At 34.1% G+C, this 19765-nt stretch overlaps 1 protein-coding gene across 1 annotated transcript in view; it reads right to left on the bottom strand.

The window, feature by feature from the left end:
- Positions 1-620: 620 nt before the first annotated feature.
- The window catches only part of LOC111052786 (protein tipE), a 102440-nt gene continuing 83295 nt past the window's right edge, over positions 621-19765 (bottom strand). Inside the window, exon 3 of the mRNA XM_039432717.1 lies at positions 621-13157. Coding sequence (XP_039288651.1) covers positions 13094-13157 — 64 coding nt within the window. The 3' untranslated portion in view covers positions 621-13093. The remainder of the gene's footprint in view (positions 13158-19765) is intronic.

Below are 19765 nucleotides of genomic sequence, written 5' to 3'. Positions count from 1 at the left end.
CCAGTTATCAGTTGATAGCATGGTCGCAATACGAAGTTCTGCTCCGTCAAGCCTGAAGACTTGGGCTTTTTGCCACCATAGAACTTGCGTTCTCTCAATTTTCTCGTCCCTGGTCTAAAAATTTTTGTTGGATTATGAAAATTAGTCATACTCATATCAATCCATTGAGAAACACTATGAATTGACAATCGCATAGTAGGATAATATGTAGGGTAATCATCTACTCTGCAACTCTGCTTCGTATTATAAAGCTATCAAGATACTTTTCATGCTTTCAACTAGTCAGGGCTAATCCCAGATTCACACATCATAACATGTGGTAGCAAGATAGGCCCTAAAGCTAGTACAAGTTCAAGAATCTACTGATATTTATCTTAATTAATTTTTTCATTGAAGAGAGAGCTAGTGAAGTGTTGCTGTTATTCCACTTCTGAGTTCAATTATCAATCAGACAATTGACTCCAACTCTAATGATTTATTAGTTCAATAGAACTTTGAATGTTTGTACTGAGTTGAAAAATCATTATTCACCTTTCACAGGAGATCACTGGATGAAACATAATAGAGCATAGTAATATAAATATTGGAATAGTGATCTAGGAGGTAAAAAATCAATAGTCTTCAGAGATTCACAGTTTTAATGTGAGAACGTCGCAGAAACTAATAAAATACAATAACAAACAAGTGCTGTACATTCGACAGTAACAAAGCCTTATGAACACTCATGTAAAATATATTTTCTATTATTCTTATCGTTTCTGATCTTATTGATAGTTGATCAATATGAGATTTAGCACGTAATACTTGTATGTATACTATTAATGGCAGACTTCACTTGATGAAGATTTCTATATTATTATAACAACAATATCAACAAGTTTACAAGAGAGCTTGATAGTTTATGTTCGTTTGCTTTGGAAGGAATAAAAAGGCTGAGGATTTAAGACCACTTGGGCAACTATCATTCAATATAAATTAATTTCGCACTTAACATTGATTCTAGAAAATCTGCATGACCTAAAGAGTATATTCTTATGAAAGTATGGCGCAAATGATTATTTACATAGCAAAGTTGACTGACTAGCAATAGGTTCTATGTAAAAACGTTTTCAGATTTGACAATAATAGTGATCTAATAATATGGTGAAAATGCAAGAGAAATATATGATTAAATTTTAATACTACATGGCAGTATTTGAAGTTTACATTTTTCAAGTAAAATAATCCATCCAATAAACAACCACAACCTCATCACAGGTAAATGTCAAGTAAATGATATCGTATGCTATATAAGAAAAATCAGTGAAAATCTGTTTATTGGCAGAATAATACTTGTACCTTGAAATATTCTCTACATTGTCACCCAAGTTGTGGGTGGAGCAATTCAATGATTATTCACAGTTATATTTGAAATAAATTTTCCCATGACAGAGTTTCATATAGAAAACGTATTATATTAAAATGAACTCGTTAAATATTGAAGGTTCAGTTTGAGATTTCCCAACAATTGAAATTGATTTTTAATATGGAATGATGTCAAATTAATGCCATATCATTAAATGAATTGTCTGATGGAAAGCTAATTATAAGCTTTTTATAATCCATGTAACATTAAATGATTTTTGTGAGAATTAATGCATCGTCGATACAAATATGTTTAAGCTTGTTATCGTTTTTATAAATTTTTGGAACTGAGAGATGATCAGTTCTATATATTTTCGTCTAATTCTTATATTTTCTGGACGAATATAGACCATATCTATATGCTCATACACTTTGGAATAATTTTTCGATCTTGTTAGGCAATAATGCATAGCATAGAACTGCATTAATAAAGAAAGAGAGAAATTTACGGACGGAATGAATAGGAGATACTTTCCCAACCAAAGATTAGTAAATTTTATCAATACTCTATGGAAACTGTCGGAGCTAGTACAGGCTATAAACGATAGCCTGATACCAAAGCCTAAGTGACTAGTGATATCTAATGTTCTCAATAATTAACATTTTTCAAATAAAATTATGGTTAGTTTCTACTTTTCTCAAGTGCTTTTTCATTAATCCCAAAGGAATATTTGAATTCTTGCAATATTGATCAACAAATTTCAAAATTTCGCTCGAATTTTTACAATAATCAACCACCTTGTCTAATGTAGGCCTACCACCTAACGTACTATGTGGGAATTGCATTCCATGACAGTTGAACTTGTTCTTTGAATCTGAAACTCTTTGATCGGCATTCTTAACCTTTAGATGACAAGCTCTCAGAAGAAAAGCAAGAATTTCTAAGTATGGTCGAACGCACACAGCAACATACAGACGGAGAAAATGTCGAACGTCGGCATGCAGATGTGAGCAGCCGGATGTCACATGCAGATGTGAGCAGACGGATGTCACATGCAGATGTGAGCAGCCGGATGTCACATGCAGATGTGAGCAGACGGATGTGTTTCTTTCAACTTTTCATCCGCCTGTTTGCTGCTGTGGCGTTATGGCAAGATCGTGGCGCGCACTTTTCCACTCTTATGTAAAAGATGTTACAAAGTAGATGTGGCACCACATCTGTTCTCACTCGACCATCTATGTTCACGTAAGAGTGGCGTGGAAATGACAAAAATCCGCGCCACGTCCGTCTCATACTCCACTTCTATGTGCATTAAGCATTTGACTTCTTGGGTAACTGTATATTATTTTCTTATTCTGTTTCAAATTTTCCAAATCAATAATTATATCCAAATGTACAGTTTTGATCCGGGTCCGTATCACAGAGACAAGTTATCACAGAGACAAGTAGTGTTTTTGAACGATATTAGTGTCACAGAGACAAGTTTCATAGGAACAAGTATTTTTATAAATGGCAGTCTCATAGGAACAAGTTCCCACAGAGACAAGGTGAGTCTCACAGAGACAAGGTGAGTCTCACAGAGACAAGGTCAGTCTCACTGGAACAAGTAGTGTAACTGGAACAAGAAGAGGGGTTGAGTCCCATTCGAACAAGTGGAGTGTCACAGAGACAAGGTCAGTCTCACAGGAACAAGGTTGGTGTGGTGTGTTGCCTACACATGAAGATGAAGGCATTCCATTCCCTCTAATAAATTGGATGTCATCTGTTTTTCAATATATATTATGGTGACATGAATAGAATAGAATGGCTGCCTTTATTTTTCTTAGAGAGCGAAGTTAGGGCGCAGTCGACCCTCTCTTACACTCAACTCTCTATCAAGTATTATAACAATACAAAAAAATAATACAAATAATATGATTAAAAATAAACAATAGTTGAGTTATCTACTTATTTAAAAAAAATAACAAATTTTAAATTATTGTGAAGAAAGAGAAAAAAATGACATTGAAAATAATACATAACAATGCTGAATAATAGTATTTTCTGGAACTTCATCACTTTAGTAAAAAATAAGACACTACAGAATCCAATACAGTAGGCCTTCATAGCAACTGAAGTGTTTGCTATACATTTCATTTCCTACTTATTATCACTATGTAAATCTCGAAGTGGATAAGTAAATTACATTATGATTTATTTAAATAGTAAAATAGAATCTTCCTTCAATCAACAAACAACGTGACAAACAACGCTCCTTCAATCCACGTGACATACATATATAAATATATAATTTACATATGTAAATAATGTGGTGACATCATTTGATGCCAGCTTTAAACGTTTCTCCTGTGGGAGAAAAAATGATGAATTTAGTGGACTGTTTAGTGTATCCTAGACATTTAGATTCAAATTTACATAGCATTTGATTCCCCTTTTCATCCAGGATTTTTGTGGTTTCTTGAAATTTCGATTTATTGACCGAGCGAAGTGAGTTCTAAGATTCAAGTCGACGGCTTTGCATTCCTCTTTATGTTTGTATGTTCAGCAATTACGGCGAAACGCAGCAATAGATTACCATGTAATTTGACAGGTATATTTCTTTTTAAATTGTGCCTCGACGTATATACAAGGTTTTTTTGGAAATTTTTCATTTCAAGGTTAATACAATAGGTAAAGTCTCCTTCGAACGCTAATATTACAGTAAAAAACAGAATAGAATCATCCATAATAATTCAGCTGTTGAGTGGATTTTTAATTGCATGCAATAACGCATAGGTAGTATTTTCTCTCGAAATCTGCTTTCAACTTGGGCTGACCTGTTGCCAGTGTGTTGAAGGAGATTAGCTTCTGATGTAAGCATATTTTTGATACACTAGCCCCAACAGCCATTAGCCGTTTTCACACCGATATCTTGCCGACACAACATACAAACAGGATTTACTCTTATGGACAGTATGAGACGAGGCTGTGTTTTATAACTGCGCGAGGTCTACTGTTCATAGAACTACTAGTTTAGGATTAAAATGTCGTTTTACCAAAATCATCAAATATTCAATAATTCAATACAATGATACATGTACAGATGTAAAGCTGACTAGCACCGAGGTAGAATCAATTTAATCTTAAATAATTTGAAATATATTTCAAGTTCTTAGGCTTCATTTATTCATTGAACACCTATTTTATCATTATGGTTTATCAGAACCTATTAGAATTATGTAGATTGCCTTTAATGAATAAATTGAGTTCCATGTAAATGTATTATTTCTACCAAACTCCAAAATAACCATTTCAATGTGACTTTTAATTGTTCAGTCAATATCAAATAATTTTGATACTGCAGTAATTTATACATAAGTGATATCAATGTAAGAAAGAACAGATTATATACTTCTAGATGAATGAAAAAATATTGGAAAGATATTATCCAATGGTATTTGAATACACCCCTGACTGTTACTGTATGGGAGAACCACCAGTAATTTATAAGTTCTCAATTCGTCAAAAGAGTGGTTATAGATAAAATAGTGTATTCAACGGTTATAATCTTCTCCTATCTATATTTTTTCTTCTTATTATTGTTCATCTTCTTCTTCTTCTTCTTCTTCTTCTTCTTCTTCTTCTTCTTCTTCTTCTTCTTCTTTTCTTCTTCTTCTTCTTCTTCTTTTTCTTCTTACTCTAGCTTTGTCCGGCAAGGACTGATTCGTTTTTGTATTATGGAGTCCCTTTTGTATAAGGTACCAAGAACAATAACAGGGATATTTCCAGGGCTTTAGAGAATAATGATAATAATTCCCTCTGTCCTTTTGCTAAGTTGAAACGTGTAGCAACGTGAGTTGAAATGTATAAGTTGACCTAAATTTTTGAAGGCTGATCTTCGAATTGATAAAATGATAGAAACATGATCACAAGCAAATCCCTAAGAACACAATGGAGATGGAGACTATTCCTTTTAACATAATCATGTTTCCTCATCATTATCACCATCCTCAAATGATACGAGTCGATCCATTCGGCGTATTCACGCCGATCCATTTCATCTGGAAATACCATCATCTGAATATTATGGTAACAATGAAGTGTGTGCAGAAAATCTCACTGACACTGACCGTACAACTGTGAGATTAACTATTCTTAGTCAAGGACTCTAAAAGACTCTCTGTTGTGAGGCCGGGTGACATAATTATTCTCGAGTGACGTTTTCATGTGAAAATTTAGATTTTTCTCCCCTCTCAGGTTTTACCTTGAGCATTATTGTTCTAAAAAAATTGTGTATCATTTTGTTTTTATATGTATGTAAATAATGTGTGAGTATGTTGAACAATAAAAAATTTGAATAATCAAGATTGATATCCAGTTCTTCAAACTGAAAATAGATGCAGACGTGGATAACAAAAAAAATAGACATACAGTACTCCTCATATGCAGTTTCACAATTATGTAGACGAAGTTAGAATAAATCAATAGAACAGTTAATTTCAATTCTGTAGACAATTCACAATTCTGTAGACAAAGTTAGAATAAATCAATAGAACAGTTAATTTCAATAGTGCCATGTACTATGAAAAAAAATCAAAATGGTACTGGCTCAGTAGAACAAGTAGAATAGCATAGTACAGTCGAACCTCTGTATAACGAAGTCGATTATCCCGAGAAAAAATTCGCTGCAGAGAGGTATTCGCTATTGAGAGCTTCTGTCAAGAAAACTGCCACGATCCTATGGATCTTATAATATCGTATCACGGCGGTAAATAAATGAATATGGTACATAGAGCATATCATCGCGAACGTAGGTAGGGTACTTATTAGGCCAATATTAATATGGAAATTTGAAAATTCATGCTGTTTGAAAAAAACATGTTTTTCGAATAATTATAGAATGTAATAAGTAAACTCGTCAATTTATTTTAAGAAAGCTTGATTTGTACTATTAGTGGAGTTTAATCAAAGTACATACTCTGTAGCAATATCTCTCAACTCTTTACACTACTATTAGATGGAACGCAAAATACGGTTATTTTGTCAATAACTCCACTATAAATATCAACTTTCCTATTTTTTAATGTTTCATATTTGAAACAATGAGTAATTTTCGGAGTAAATGAAAAAATCATGTTCGATAAACGACTCACATCTATTCAAACAGTAAGGCATGTCTGGTACACTATTTTTCAGTTTTAATCCTAGCCTGATAATTTTGAAAGCCTCTAGCAATTCTTGATCTGACGGATTCTTCTCCTCAGGTTCGTCACAGTCATCATCATCATCATCATCATCATCATCATCATCATCATCATCATCATCATCATCATCATCATCATCATCATCATCATAGTCAGTTCAAAGAATTGTGAATGTGTGACAAAAGCAAGAATGGGAAAGTCCAGTCGTTCACCTGCCTGGTCTACAATAATGACAAGTTCTTGGAATTCAATATCCAGTAACTTGCATTCAATTTCCGACATGTGTTTCACCCTCTATTAACTGTCTACCACCATATCTTCTTCCTACCTGAATTGCCATTATTTTCAGTATATTAACCTTTCTGCTGAAACTAAACAATTACTTGAAAATAACCGTCTGCTTCCAATACACACTACACTTTGTATGTTGAAGTCAAGAGAAAACTTTGTTGTTGAGAGGTCCAAAATTCGTTGAAAAGAGGTAAATAAGCAGCCAAAGCTCTAAAATGTCATGAGACCAGGTAAAAATTTGTTGTGTAGAGGATTTCGTTAAGTGGAGGTTAGTTATAGAGAGGTTCGACTGTACTTTAAAAAGAACTCAGATATCCAGAGTTTCATTGACCGAGCGAAGTGAGGTCTAAGATTCAAGTCGACGGCTTTGCATTTCTCTTTATGTCCAAATATTTTTATGTTCCACATTTACGGCGAAACGCGGCAATAGATTTCAATGAAATATAACCGGTATGTTACTCTTTAAATTGCGCGTCAACGTATGTACAAGGTTTTTTGAAATTTTGCATTTCAAGGATAAAACAAAAGGAAAAAGAGTCTCTTTCAAACGCCAGTATTACCGTGAAAATCAGACTATAGAATTATTCATCATAAATCAGCTGTCGAGTGAATTATTAATTGCATGAAATGACGCATGTAATTAATATCCCAATGTTATTTGGTAAAAATCAGCTGTCGTGTGAACTATTGCAAGCGATGAGGCATTCAATATTGATAACTTGAAGAAGGTAGCTTGTTATTTTTCTCCCGACTTTGAATGGAAAAATATGCATCAGAAGCTCTGGCATCCAATTATATAATATTTTACCTGATTTCACGAAGAGTATGTTTTTTTTAAGTGAGTTTTTTGTTCAACCATTTAGATTTTTTGACAAGTTACAGATCCCCCTGATTTAGGTGGGCAGTGAATGCTATTCAATCTATCTATTTATGCATGTAATTGGTTCATGAATTTCAAACATGAAACACCATTATGTAATGCACTTACCAAATGCAGTCCCAAAATACGCACTACCAAATGCACTCTCAACTGGACAGTTGGGTTAAGCAACTCGTTATTTAATAATAAGCCTACAGTTTAAGAGCCATCACTGATAAATACGTCACTTAGTATAAATACAGAAGAACAAAAATCATAAACCTTATTCCGGGCCACTTTCTCATTAATTCTAAATTCTCGTATATGTGTGTGATAAACGAAACTTGAATTTGAAATCACAACATTTTTTTGAAAAACATACAGTTTTGAATTACGTGCTCATTCTACGAAAATTGAAACCCCTTTCTTAGCTGGCGTCTAGGAATAAGAAATATATTGACCGATAAATGCAAACAATTTGGATGTAGATTAGGCGATTAGGCCTTGTCTAAAGAATTCAGCTTATAGTCTGTTATACAATAAATGAGCAATTCAATTCATAACATCTTAGTAGTCATCTTATGAATAGTGTAATCATTCATCAAATCAGTCTTATCAAGTCATAATTATCATCACCCAGTACAATTGAATAAATTAAGTCATACATTGAAAAATAAACATAAACTATTTATAAACTTACAGCACTGAATATCAAATTTTCAACAATTTGAAAATTAATCTACGGAATAATAAGCATTTCCATTCAGAATTAGATTTAGTGCGTTTTTTAATTTATTCAGAGGCAAGTTTCTTCTAATATAAGATAGTGGCAGATTATTGAACATGGAGTACACTAAATAGGAATAAATTTCAAGCTCTTACTCAATCTGACATTAGGAGTTACAATACTCTGGTAGTCCAGATAACAGTAGACCTCACTGAACATCCTTTGCAATGTGGTAACGAGAATATTAAGCCATCTACTAGAAATGCTATCTACTAGGAATAAAGTCATTATTATAATATCAGGGCTTTTTTAAAATGTTTGCCAATGGCCCCACTAAGAAATCTGATCAGGCTGGTTGGAGACTTCCAATACGATCACAGCCATACGATCACATTCCTTTACATTACATTACATTACCAGGGCTACCAGACATTGTTTTGCAGTAGTCGTCAATATACTATATCATAATGCAAAAGTAGAACTTTGATATGAAAGTAATGATCTCACTTCGTTACAAATGAAATCTATTGGTGTGCTAATCTAAATGTTGCACTACTTCAATCCTGTAAAAATGAATACCGGTATAATACTTATTCTGAATTGATGGAATCCCAAGTCCCATTGCGCTTATGATAATTTTTAATGTTACTTTATCAACTCAGTAAGTTCAGAAAGTTATTGCTCAGTTAAATCAGAGCTACGATTAAAAAGATGATTTGAGAATTATCAAGTGGCACTTTTTGTTTTTCACTGGGATTTTCATTTTGTAACATGTAGAGACGCTTGTAGAACAACAATCTGTTAAAATTTTCATGGGAAAGATTTCATGAGGAAAATGAAGTTTTTCATTGACATTACCTAGTCTATCATCCGTAACTCGGAACGCCATGATAAATCTTGGCATCTAAAGCTGCGTTTACACCAAAGTTATTAACAAAATGTTAATAACTTAATCCTCACAGATTATTATAGATTGAACGGTACTTGAAAAACACATATGTTCATCATGTGTATGATAAGTTATGTTTAATCTAATAAAATCTATAGAATCTATTGGTGTTAATGCAGCTTTACTCTGTGACTGCCTGAAGTTAATATTATATCAATTCGAATTTACAATTCGAGACCGCAGCTCGGAAAAAGAAGAGATGATTAGCTCATAATATCGGGGACCGAGCTTCGCTCAGGAGTACAGAAGCATAAACAATTTATTACGAAAGAAGGAATTATAATGAAAAACCATTTTGGCCATGTGGTTTTTAAGAAGCGGCGATGAATAGGTCAGTGGTAGGCTATTTGGCTTTTATATATTCCATTTCATATTCATATTGATTATTCTTTCGGGTTAAAGGTCTAATATATACGTATTAGCTATATTGGAATAGTTATCTTGGAGTTTGGTAGAAATATATTACATTTGCATAGAACTCAATTTATTTATTTAAGGTATGTTCATAATTCTATCTATCTTCTATCTCATTCTAATAGGTTACCAACCCATCCCTATCTTATATGATAAACATTTAATCATAATCATATACCTACATGATTAAAAAACACCAGACATTCAATTTACTAGAACAAATAATGAAGTGCCTTCAAGTTCAGATGTAGGCAACACGCCTAACTTCTTCCTACATTCGCTAACTTGTCACTATGACACTGACCTTGCTTCTGTGAAACACCTTGTTCCAGTGAGAACTTGCTTCTGTGAGACTACCATTTATAGCGCTACTACTTTGGACGGAGACCTTGTCTCTATGAAACTGCTTGTCTCTGTGGGAACTTGTTCCTGTGAGACTGTCATTTATAGAAATACTTGCTCCTGTGAAACTTGTCTCTGTGACACCAATATCGTTCAAAAACACTACTTGTCTCTGTGAGAACTTGTCTCTGTGAAACATCCCCTTTAATCCTTATAAAAAGGTGACTCATTTTCATTCTAAACAGCAGCAGTACAATATCCAATGTCGAAATGATGATGAGTATTTATACACATGAATAACTACACAAGAAAGCACCTTCATACTCTTCATTTTACTTTACTTTTTGAAAAATTTGGTTTCAGGTGTCTGAAATTATCCAATGGTCCCTTGATAGTCTGGTTTCTGTTAGAATGATGCAAAATGATGCTCCAGTAAATAACTGTCTCTCAAATATTTCATTTATATGTGTTATGCTTCAATACATTTTCTGATTGAAAAAAAAAACTAGAAAAGATGATGAGCAGTGATATCAATAAGATTGCAATATGCATTCAACAAAATGATAGTTTATCAAATAACTTATTCTAATTGAACTCGACTCACCTTACTATTTGTGAAAACCTATTGAAATGCTTTGTTAGGACGATTTGAAGCGGCTTTCGGACTTAGGCTATAAAATCCGAATTGATATTGTTAGTTCGTACCTTGTCTATGTACGCCTAAATAGAGCACAATCAGCTATTAAAATATTTGCTATATTTTGACATTAGTCATGAAGTTTGAGCTCGTCTATGTCAAGCTCATCTATAATTTTTGACAAGATGTGAAAGTAAAGATATTCCAGAACTGATTCTTTGCAGTATCAGAACATATTACTCACATATTATACTAAAGTATCACCATGGCATTAAACATCATTGTCTTTGTTCCTATCAATTGAGATTTTTTCAAATATTTGAAATGACAATTTTCCACCTTGTCTTGTCCATTTTAATAGAATTCTCTTGATTCAAGACGAGCTCGACGCTTCTAATTTTTAAGCTAATAAAGTATCACCATAGATTAAACATCATTGGCAGAATTATGATAAAAAATCTGTAGCTATATTCACAAGTATGCAGCTTTTAGAAGATATGATGCAATCATCTATTCAATAATAATACAAAACGCAAATATTTATCTCGTTCACTGTCTCCTAATCTCAAAAATATTTATTTTTTTCTCTCTAACACCCACCAACATCCGTCCATGGCTTCTTAAAGAAGTAGATAAGGCTCGACTACCTATAAAAATCCTGTAGAGCGGTGTATTAAATGTTCAAGAGCAGATTTATTACCGTGAATGATTCAGCACTGTCAATACCCACCAAAAACGAATACTTTTCTTTGTTTTTCAACTTCATACTTTTCTACAATGTTCTCTTTCACTCACTCTTTGAACAACACCCAAAACTTTTTCAACTGTACTGTTTCTAGAACCAATCTGATCACATGATTATAAAGAAAGTTGTACTGGAGCTGAAGATCAGTAGATACAGGCCGAAATCAATAAAACATTATTCTTCATCATCGTTGTCAATGAATGTTGGCTTGATAAAAGTGTATTATCAAGTGTATTAGCATTATTTACTACGTTCTGATTGGATCGCTTATTATTTTGTTTTAGAACTATTCAATATGGAGGGGATGATCTTCCAATAATATATTACATGCGTTTGATAAGCACAGAACAAAAAGGATCAATGTTGTTATATGAAGTCCTGTATCTGTTTACAATTCTAATGTAAATGTTTCCTCCTCAACTTACTTCTTTCTCACTCTAATAATCAACAAATTTCATAGAAATCAACAAGCAATTACTAATTATACTACTTGAATGATTTTGCTTATTCTTGAGCATGAATATGACAAATGGGTGGAGAATTGAAGGATGGTCGATGATTATTTAATTTATGATTGATACTCAATTGTGTTCACTATTATGATTTTCTCTAACTGAAACATGTTTCGTGCACACAATGTTATGAAAGTTTGAATCTTGCATGCTTGTTGTTGCAGCAGTGCACAACGTTCTTGATTACTTCTAAACTATTTTTGTCTCTACAGCTTCACAAATAGTATTACATTATTGTAGTGAAATGCAATCTTTTGAGCATGAATTTATAGGCTACATGGAAATAAATTGGAATTGGTTTTGCTTGTTTATAACTACTAAACAGAAAAGTGCAAGTCGAAGATTTTAAGGTTTGTAGGCAAGGCTACTCAATCAAATATCCTAGCTATTCCCAAGAAATCAGGCTCGGTCAACTGTCAACAAGAATTCCAAGATCCTCACTCATTGAGATTGCAACTCAATTTCCAATGTTCTTCACTCTCATAGGAAGATAAGGTTGATTGAGTTTTTCCACTGAAGCACGAAGATAACTTGCTTTCCCTCAGTTATTATTGAGTTGCTTATTTGCAGCACAAAATTTGTGAGAATTCAAGTTTTTCTTTCCAAGAATCCTATTATATAGAGTATGGAGCACGAAAATGACTTGGAAAGTATTCATTCAATTTCTCCTTCAAGATTTGCTCGATTAGCACAAGATTATTGGAAATCGGAATTTTCCTGTACAGTATTGAAATTCATGGTTCACGAATTTGTAAAAATTATAATGTTTACTGCGCCCTGTTTGATCAGAATACTAGCAGCACAAAATGCCGGGGAACCCGAATTTACCAGTACAGCACAAAAACTAGTAGTAGTTCAAGCTTTTTCACTACGGCCTGCCGTCTGCAGCACAAGAATGAGCACAATTGAAAGCTTGCTGTCAGATGCGTGAGATGACTATTATTGCAGCGAGTCTTTGGATCCGAACGTGGATCTTGTGAGCGGACTGATGTGATGTGTGGGGTTGGTGGGCGTCTGCAAGTCGAGTGTGGTCGGACGTGGTTTATTTTGGTCTCCAGGAGATGTCCGTGAGCCCCTGGAAAGCTCGCTTCAGACGTCCGCCATCGGCCCAGGCGGCGTCAAGATACTTGTCGTCATCATCTTGTTCAAGTTTCTGCAACAAAACACCAACTGAATTAATCAAACAGGAATTGTATGAAGCAAGTATCTTTGAAAAGTGAGCTACAATAATACTAGATGATATGATAAATAATATGAAATACTACAATGATGCACGGATTTAATGATTCACAGATAATAATTATAATCTGTTGAATAATTGTTCCAGATTCTACAGCATAACAGAAAACGAGTGTATATTGGAAGTTTCTTTGAAAGTTGAGGTGGAATGTTCAAGGTTCAAGGTCTCTACTTTTTTTCTGAAGAAATCTTAATCTGTGAACTGAGCTGCAATAATTTATCTGGTACTAACTTACAGATGATTTCCAGAATTTTGTCAAAGTTTGTGCAAAATACTAAGTCGAATCATTAGGAAGTTTCTTCAGAGATGAGTTGAAATAATATTTGAAACCCTCACGCGTTTCCATGGCTGTTGTTTTGTCAATAATTAAACAGATACATAATTTCGTAATTTTGGGATGGATAATATGCTTGTACTTGGGCTTGGAATTAATTGAAAATGGTCGGTTAGTGGCTGAGATTAACAGAGTGGATTGAGGATTGAGGCAAATAAGAGAAGATTATATTTATATTCAACTGATCCATGATAAGAGTAAAAATCAAGAATAGATCATTCAAATATTTCAACTATGATTATAATAATGTTTCGAATCATTAGAATTTTTCTCATACTACCAATTCGAAAGCAGATGAAAAGCTTTATTTATTATTGCTGGAGTCATCATTATCCATTAATAATAATTATAGCCCAAGCATCTCGTCATTATCAAATATTTGAGAGAAACTATGCTTTCTCCAACTTGATAGATTTTTCTTCAGAATACAGAAATATAGGAGAAGCTCAATGATAATATTAAAAATTCACAAAGAAACAGGTAACCTTCTTGAGCTAGATACAATACACATGGAATGGAAATTAATCGATCCCCAATAGCAATACAGATAGAAAAATGAATTTTTCGTGGCTTTGCATACACAACAACATCATCATCATCATTATCGTCGTCGTCGTCATGGATTAGGCTTTTCAAGCCTGTTCCGGCGTCCATCTCTTCCTCTGTCTACCATTATTTCTTCTGCCTGATGGCTTCTGGAGTAGGGCATTTAATGGGAAACGGTCTTATGGAATTCTAAGGACATGATCTAATCACTTATTTCCATATGTTTTTATCAAACTCAACACTTTTAGGATACACAAAAATTTTATCAAAGATTGAATCTCCACATGCATTATGAATTTCCCTTCAACAGTAGAGCTGAGCACATAATTCAAGACGCATTGCCCAAGTGACGAAGAAGTCGTTATCTAATCTGGGAGACACTGTTCATTTCCACGCAAACCGACTCGGAATTTGTTGCTTCTTTGTCGCAAGATGCCATATTTGCTTTCAGGGCCTGCACAGAGAAGTGCTCGGGAAGAAACCCTCACCTCGGAAGGGTAGCTTCCACCTAGTCCTATCACTTCTAATTCCACAGAGGGTGCTAAGTAGTTATGACTCCTCCTGAATTAACCCCCCAACGCCTGCTATGAGAGAATGGCAACTTGCTACCAGGAGCTTCAATTATTAATTCCTGGTATAACGAGCAACAAGAGTCATGCGTTTGCGCCGCAACCGCTCACAATAAGAGTATCCTTAATATTGCAGCAATTTATAATATATATTCCAATTATCAGTTCTTGTCCTGCATACTTGAGTAGTTACTACTTGAACCACCTTCGAGGGTAGTTTGAAAGAGTAGTCGAGTGACTCAGTCAAGGTAATTTCGTATATCTTCGTTTACCTCAAAGTGGATAGTTTGGCTGTTTCATGTATGGCACTAGCATTGAAGTAGCTCATTAATTGAAGTTTGTTTTATTCTCTTGTATTCTGTAGATCCCCATTACCTGAGGAGTAGTTTGTTCATTACTATGAAACTTAAAAACGTCTATTCAGTTGATGTGATACGAAACCTCAAGTTGTCGATGGAGGCAAATCCATTTAGCCCAATACACACGAAAAAGACAAATTGAATTGATTAATAACAGAACTGGAATGATAACTACTTGTTCAAGCCCAAGTGAAAATTGCGTTTTTTGAGAGGGAATATAAGAAAAATTGGAAAAATAAATTTATGAAACATTTTTATTGCATCATATCATGGTAAAACCCCATAAATATTGTTCTCTTATTCTTGGAAGTGAGAAAATATGTACCACCAACCCAACAGTAGGCCTAAATCATAGATGCTTCTAGGGCATCATATCATAGTCATTAATGTTAAGAGATAAAATCATGAAATTACACCATAAATTATTGTAACGTTCATGACTCATGATAGTTTATTTAGTCACAGAGGGCAATATAAGGTCTGATCAGAAAAGACTAATAATTTCCAAGATAGTGGAATCAATCATTGATTTTTTGACAGTAAATTTATGACATATTCTTAGCCAACAATATAACGCTCTCAGTCAAGTCCGCTTTTTGTCTGGCAACAAGCAACAGAAGCCAATGCGAATAGATAACAGCATCTAGAATAGTTATGATTGCCCCATCATGCTAAGAACACTCTCAAAAATCGTTCATGAATCCGGACATTGACAATCCTTTGAAATGTGTTAAGACAACTATGGGATGGTTGAATATGTGCTTCATCACATGGTTGCACGTTCACTTCTTCGCTAGTCGAGAATTCAATCAAAAATATGTGCTCTAAGATCAGCTTGATAAATTAGCCACTAATAATCCAAATAATATATATATTAAAATCTCTAGTATTTAGTAGATTTATTTGTATCGAATATATATTTTCATCTCAGGGTGCAAGATTCGGCACCTGACGGAATAGGTAGAGCCATTCATCTAGTGAATTAGAACTATGATAAATTATCGCAAATTGTTTTGCCACAAATTAAATATTGTATGCATACGTTTGATAGCCTAGATTTCGTACTTCTTTGATTAAATAGAAATTTCTAAAAATATTGATCTATATTTTTCTTTCAATTAAATACCTTTAATACTAATTTTTTACTTGCGCAAGTATTACTCTTATTAATTTCTCAATTTATAATAACCCTTTCGGCGAGCTAGCTTTGATCATCAGATTAATTCGAAGCACTAGGGCGCCCATCACTAAATTCAAATTTAATCACTCACGTGTCGAAAATCTTCTTGTAAGCCGCCAATGTCTATCCAACTCCATGCGGTCCGGGAATATGGTAGCCGGAATCATCTCCTCCAAGGGGTTATAAATTTAATTAAATGAAAAATGACTTCTGCTTCACAATAGCGTCACGAAGTCTTTTAAGAAATTTAATAATTTACATTAACTTTAATTTTTACAAAATTATTAATAAGGTACTTCGCTCTAAAATATTTGGGGTCCTCTTATGGTGGCATCTGGCTGGCGAGTGCTGGTTCTTCCTTTTCAAGTTTTACAGATCCTCTTTCCGACTTTCAAATTAGCATAAAATTTAAATATCCCAATCTTCCGCCATTAAATTCAAATAGATCTTGCAAAGAATGCCAAAATATTGCTTAGATTATATGATTAATAATTTCTTTGCATTCGAGCCATATCGATAACATAGATTACACAAATTTTTACACGAAAACTAGTACATTTATATAAATATATATAAATATTTTTAAATTGGCCTACAGTTGCCGCCTATTAACTGCCGTTTTACTATTGGTGCATGCAAATTTTATTAGGTATTCATGCGCCTGGTAACTCTTATTTCCTGAATACATTAAATTATTTTTATTTGGTTTTTTATTTATGCCCTTTGCATGCTAGTTAATATTCTATATATTAATATTAATTCCATGCTAACTAATAATTAGCCACGTGGACGGGTGTTTTTTCACATTGCACACCATCCGAATGCAATAAAGCTCTGCCAAGGGGTTTTGGTCAGATTCTACGTTCTTCGGTTTGATCGATCTCTAGGTCACCGATCTGTGAATACATCTACATAACCTCAATCTTCAAATATTTTATAAATAATCTATTTATGAGTAGTAAACTTCCTTCAAATCCTTTTTAAGTTCTTGTACCATTTAGCCAGAACAAGCTGATGCTATCTTATCTTGGTTATTATCTGCTTGGCGATATTAGCCAGTTACTTTATTTTTAGACCTATTACTATTTCTGTTAGGGCTTTTTATCTACCCAGATTTAAATATGTTACACGCGCCCCTGGGTTTGAATTCAAAATATTTGAGAATCACAATGTTTTTAATGAAAACCCACCCTTCAATACATCGATATACACTATACTTTATTTATAAATTATACTCTCATACTTCTATCACAGTTCGCAGACATATTTGCTGCATCTCCTTTATACCTTTATCAAAACAATAACAAATTCTCCTCCTCAACACACATAAAATATCATAAATATAAACTTCTAAACGCATTCCTCCTGACAACACTTAAAACATAGTAATTTTTAAATTCGCCGCTTGCAGGGCCGCCAACTTAACTACACACATTTCATAATTCTCATAAATGATTCCTTTCAGACAATAATTTCGATTCATAAACTTCTGGGCTTATATCTTATAGTATTTCTTAGGTCTTAATATAAATAATTTTCTATACATCAGGTACAATACTTTCTTTGCTAATGGCTCTTTGGTTTTGGTAACTGGTATTCACTTTAAGTCTTTTCAGGTAACAAACGTGGCATAATTAAAAGTAATAAATATAAAAACATATAAATAAATATATCGACATTAATAAATATAATAAATAACAATAATAAATAACTCTTTGGGTACAGTACTTCTTTTTATAAACATATGTTCAACAGACATTACATTCATTTGATTTGGGTGGCTTTGGTCAGCTGTTCGCTGTTCTACAATTCATAGTGTTACATGTTACATCAGAATTTGCTATCGACTTTCATAACTAACCTAACTGCTCAATTTTTTCTCTTAAAAAGGTAATTAACAAATTTTAAATATATTATCCCCGCTTGTGTCCTTTTTTAGTGGATGTAGCTAATTTAATTACACATTTAAAAATTGTTCTTTTCCTTATTGCAGGCTTCTAACGGCTGGAAGGAATTAAACATTGGATTGTTGCCACGAGGTCCTATACCAATATTAAATTTATTAAGGAAGGTTAGTAATTGGTTTGATAATAATGTTTTCCTTGATTTCTTATCATATTTATTTCAAATTTGACGATATAGCATGTAGAAATCCCGTGGTTTACTTGCATCTTCTTGCATTCTGCTTGTTGACATGGTTTAGGCCGGTTAGGTTATCTGCTATCCGTTGGTGAGGCTGTCCTAATTGATAATTTATCTTCATGAATATAAAACCCCGGTATCTTGTGTATCCTTCCAAACAATTCCTTGTTCCTTTAATAATAATTTCTTTTAATTGATCCAAAGCCTTCCATTTATTTTCTTTCAATACTATCCACATAGTTTCTTTATAAACAACCTTAATCATATTAGGAAACAGTTTCGTAAAGCAAGATTTTTCATAGACCATAAACTTCTTCAATAATATTATCCTCTTCATTATTTCATTAATATCACAAATTTTAGCAAACATCACGGCCTTAATAACAAACAATTTCACCATACAAGATTTCCAACAGTCAACAAATTCATTCAACACTAACATGGTCTTAATTATCATATCAATAGCATCACTTTTCAATATTATCACCGACATGGTAATCCACACAATACAATAAATCAAAACACTAATTAGCTCTTTAATAATATAATCTTTCCACATATAATAGCCCGGTACTCCCATTTTATTAATATCATTCTTTATTTCTTTCACTCTTATTAACCACTTTCCATTCTTCATTAGTCCATCTTCCATTTCCTTGTTGCCCATGCACGAATCCGTAGTAGTCATTTTAGTAGCTCCAGTTTTAATCCATTTCTTTGTTCCGTTTTTATCACATTTCTCTAGCCCATTCTTCCGGTCACATAGCTGGTTTGCCCTCTTGAAACGTATGTGCCGCGGATGCATGCTGTCGGTCCGCTCCTGTCCTCCATCCTGGTATTGGTCGGTTGTCCTCCTTTGCCCCTTGAAGCGTGCATGCGGCTTCCATCGGCGCGCGCGGTTCCTCCTTCGTCGCTTCTTCCGCCTCCGGGCCTTGCGATGCATGCTCCTCTCCCGAATGCCGTCCTCTCCGTCCTGATGTCGGCCGTCCGGTGTCCTCGGGCGCTTGCGTCTCCGGGCCTTGCGATGGTCGCTCCTCTTATCCGGTAGTCCGTCCTCCCTGTTGTCGTCCTCTTGGTCCGGGTCCTTGGTCTGCTGTGGGGTCAAATGATGCGCGGGTGTGGTGTGCAGATACATGGTGGCGGTCTCTTGATGTGCGGGCTGCTCTTCCTGCGGTGATGGGTCTTCGGCGGGAAACAATATACTTAAAATGGGTTGTTGCTTGCGGCTGGTTTTAATTGCATGGTGGGCGGTGGTTTTTGGTGGTGGTTTATCTGGTGTTAACATCTGTTTTTCTAATATTTTCGGTTCTTCTGATAATATTTCCGGTAAATCATTTCTAAAGGTGGTGTATGATGTTGAAATTTCTTGATTTTCGTTGTTTGTTTCATTG

The sequence above is a fragment of the Nilaparvata lugens genome, chromosome 7, assembly GCF_014356525.2.
Source record: "Nilaparvata lugens isolate BPH chromosome 7, ASM1435652v1, whole genome shotgun sequence".
Taxonomy (NCBI): Eukaryota; Metazoa; Arthropoda; class Insecta; order Hemiptera; family Delphacidae; genus Nilaparvata; species Nilaparvata lugens.
Note: the sequence above shows the minus strand (reverse complement) of the source record. Positions and strands in the feature narration are given on the sequence as shown.